General features: G+C 42.2%; 1 protein-coding gene across 1 annotated transcript; it reads right to left on the reverse strand.

The window, feature by feature from the left end:
* Positions 1–851: 851 nt before the first annotated feature.
* On the reverse strand, positions 852–3868 carry LOC129725405 (putative polypeptide N-acetylgalactosaminyltransferase 9). Its single transcript, XM_055681218.1, has 3 exons — positions 2774–3868; positions 1894–2708; positions 852–1831 (listed from the first exon to the last, which is right to left on the reverse strand). Exons 1-3 carry the CDS (start codon positions 3324–3326, stop codon positions 1430–1432), a joined length of 1770 nt encoding a protein of 589 aa, XP_055537193.1. The 5' UTR covers positions 3327–3868; the 3' UTR covers positions 852–1429.
* Positions 3869–4255: the final 387 nt, after the last annotated feature.

Here is a 4255-nt window from a genome sequence, read left to right on the forward strand (position 1 = left end):
ACGTTTTAATATTTTTAATGACAATAATAATCTTCGATAAACACCCGCTATAGTTATCCACACACATGCTATAACTATCTACACACACGTTAAAACTATTTATACACACGCTGTAGCTATAGTTTTTTATACAAACATGCTAAAGTTATCCATACACACGCTATTCCTATCGATACATCCGATACAACTATCTATAAACACGCATAAGCTATCCAACCATGTGCTATTACTATCCATACATACGCCATAAGTAATCATTACACACGCAGCAGCTATCCACACACACGCTATAACTATCCGTACACACGCTGAAGATATACACGCTATAGCCATAATATGCTACACATGCTATATCTTACACACGCTATAGCTAGCCATACACACGCAACAGCTCTAGCTATCGTACAGAATGTAGAAATGCAGCTGCCCACTACCTCCGCCGCTGCTGCCTGATACCACCGCTCTGGTTCTGCTGCAGCTCAGTTTCGCCACTGGAATCAGCCACCGCTGCTGATTATTCAAGACCGTTCTAGTGGCCTTCCACTTGTTGACTGATGACTACTATGAGACGACGCAGGTTATTATATAGCCAAAAGCAAAAATCAATTCGCGAGCAAAGGGGAAGCGAGCTTGTGATTGGTTGAATGTGCACGACTTTTAACACAACTTTTAGCTAGTTTAGTATCGAAAACATATTTAAATTAGTATATGACAATCTTGCGCAATATTTCCCCTATCAATCAAGCCATTCCTGTTTAGAATCTGTTCAGTGGTAATGATAAAAGAAGCATTTTAAAATGGTGTTGAAACACCTGTTGCCGCTACCGAAAGCGAGCTCGTTATTGGTTGAAAGCTGCGAGACTGTTAACAAAGTCAGATCGGTTGTATCCGTTAGTGTCGACTGTGCTTGTGAAGAGAGGTGGTGATTGGTTGCTCGGTATGATTTAGACAATCGATGTGATTTATCAATTTTTCAATAGTGTATCTCAAACAATAGGTTATTTTTGTTACATAAATTCAACCGTAAAAGAATTTCTGATCGGTTGATGCCAAAACCTCGAAATTCTGAAAAGAAATGACTGATATATAAGCGCTCAAAACCTGACCACTTTTCTCTGGTTTTCCCTGGTTGAATTACTAGATTTTCAAATTCAGGTGCCTAACTTCGATATAGACGTTAGTCCAACGTCAAAAATTGGGGCCGGAACGTTAAAGCTGCATTCGGATGCAAGTTGGAATTAAATCGGATTTGGATCGGAATTGGATCCAAAATGCGACAGTAATCTTGTTTTAATCTTGAGGGAACGATCAGCAAGGAATCAGTATACAATTTCCAGCTGGGATTTAGATCACATTTTCCACGATTCCGACAAGTCGGTTTTTAAATTTATTATTACAAAACCTAGAAGCAACGGAATGGTTCATCCGTTTACCGCGACTTGGCTTTACTTTTAAAAGGTTTCATATCAACCACGGTCAACGTAGCGAACCACACCTGAAAGTCCGTACTCGAGTCGCAGGGTTCCATAGTCAGCTTGCCGGTATTGTTTCGATCGACCGCTAGACAGTGCGCATGAATGGAACTGGTGATTTGCCGTGTTGTTGCGACCAGGTATTCAAACTTTTGATTCCCGAACATTTTGTGACAATTGTAGACACCCAGCACAGATCCGGTGTAATCCAAACACGAACCGTAGCTATTCAGTTCGAAGTAGCTGTTATGGGTCCAGTATTGGGTCTGGTTTCGCTTATCGCACCGGGCCATTCCAAGTTGACCTATATTTTTGTTGAACTCCAAGCAGGTATCATTTCCCAGAGCTTTGTTCTTGAGCTACAATGTTAGAGCGTTTGTTAATAGATCACAATTTTCTCCAAAGCTGGAGCTATACTGACCTCCCCGTGGAATGCGGCAACCATCGGCAGTTTAATCTCGGGATACACATTCTGAATGTAATGCTTAAATGTGGTGCAGTTCAAATCTTTGCGCAATTTCTTCCTAGCTGAAACATCTCCCAGTTCATTCGCATCATAACCCGGTACACCGAAATTATCAAACACAATCTGTTTGTACTCATCCATCCAAACCTCGGCCAAGCGTAAAGAATTGTCCCGAACCGTATTCTTCTTCTCTTCGCGTAGATATGGATGTCCGGCCTTGGCGACATGTCCGACTCGCGAACACGGAACGATCTCCATTCGAGCACCACACATCCAACTCTTCATCGACAGCTCTATGTTCTCGATGCCGTACACCCTGAAACCCTCATCGTACCAGCCAAGGCGGGCGAAGAGCTCCTTCCGGATCGAAAATAACCCACCAACCATAGCCGGAGTTTCGAACGGTTCGTATGGGTTTTCCGGTTGTACGAGGCGGCCACCCCGCGATTTCCAGGCAAAATCCAAATCCCAATCGTAGCCTCCATACAGCTGAAGGCTAATATCTGACTTGATGCTGAAAACAGTCGGCTCGATCCAGTCCATCATCGGGATGGCGATCGTCATCGGGTTGCGAGCGATACGATCCATCAGTGCTTCCAACCAGCCGATGTTGACCTCAACGTGGGCATCAAGATGTGTGACCGTTACCGCGGAAGCATTCCGTGCCCCAAGCAGCCGAGCACGCATCAAACCGATCCGCTCTGGCGATCGAAGAACACGGACTTTCCGATAGGGTCGAATGTAATCGTCGAGTTGGGTTTTGGTGTGAGCTAGCGATTTCCGTTCGATTAATCGTGGTTTATTATAACACTAAGTAGAAACCGTACGTACTTACCAAAATACGAACAGTCATCGACCAGAATAATCTCCCGAAGAAGCTGTGGTGGAGAATGGTCCAGGACTGAGTGGATGGTACGTATCAGCACCGACCAGGCTTCGTTGTAAAATACAATCACAACCGAGGTGGACGGTAGTTCGGCAAGGAGCTCCTGTCGTGTTACACACCACCGGTGGCGCAAATCGGGTAGCCGACGATGAACGGATATCATATCGGAATTGTACTGATTGAATCCTTGATCGTGGTATCCTTGCTTGATTAGTTCACTGATTCGTTCATCGTCGTATTCTTTCGGCAGGGGTACTCCCATATCTCCCGGGGGCGTCGGTAGTCTAGGGTCGAGGGTAGCGGTTGTGTATTCGTAGGACCACAATTTACTGAACTGAGTCCAGGTAGGATTCGACTTCACCGTCTGTTGATCCTGGCGGTCAGAACGCGTGGTGCTGCAGCTCCAGATAAAATATAAACAACAGATTAGAGATGCTACACTCAGGGCCAGGAGCCCTCGGGACGAGATTCGCATTTCGGTTTGTTGCTGAATTCGACCCATTCGAATGCTTGGGCGTCCGAATGAAACTGATCACGTTCGATTCCGAAACGATAGGCACATTTACCGCGCTACTCCATCAAACCGACTCTGGAACAATGTGAACTTTTGCGTTTGCGGCAGTGTAACCACTATCAGCAAACTAATTTCCCTTTGAAGGTGTTGACTGCGATTTGCCAGGTGATATGATATCTGTACAATGCCGTCATCGCTAAGATTAGGTCGTATAGCAAACAGAAAAAAACGGTCAACATAGTCGTGTACCTTAGTCATATTGCTCTTCAAAACGTTAACATATTTAATTTATTAATTATTTGTTAATTTATCATGAAATCTTTCACATGCCTCGTAACTCTTAAAAAAGGTTAAATATTCTCAATATGAAGATGTCCAAAATATCAAAACTAAAATAATGTGGCTTATTCTGCGGTTCTACGGATTTATTATAAAGTCAAGACTTGTTTTCTGAGATTTTTTATAAAGACTTTTTTTCATATTTAGAAGTAAAAAAGTATACATCGTTGCAAACTGTCTTTTTTTTTTCACGAAACTTAAATAAGTTAAAAAAAACAAGTTTATTTGACACTACACGATTTTCTGTTTTACTGAGCCGAATACAATTCTTAATAATTGTATGTAGCAGAAAAACGAGAGAAGCACTTTACGGAATTTAGATATTTCTATTCATTATTTGAGAATAATTTCATAGAGAATTGTTTAAAAAAGATGTAGAAAAACTGTACAGTTTCTGGAAGGAATAACAAAAACAACACCACATAATGCTTCGCAATCGATTCGTGAAGTTGCATGGAATAACTCTTGAACAAACGAACGAGGAGTGGTACAGAAGTCATAACTAAAGATAGAAGAATCAGCTGATAGGTTATCAATAGTCCAAATCTGATTGTTTATCACTAAATTTAAAAAAAATG

The sequence above is a fragment of the Wyeomyia smithii genome, chromosome 2 (genome assembly GCF_029784165.1).
Source record: "Wyeomyia smithii strain HCP4-BCI-WySm-NY-G18 chromosome 2, ASM2978416v1, whole genome shotgun sequence".
In the NCBI taxonomy this organism is placed as follows: Eukaryota; Metazoa; Arthropoda; class Insecta; order Diptera; family Culicidae; genus Wyeomyia; species Wyeomyia smithii.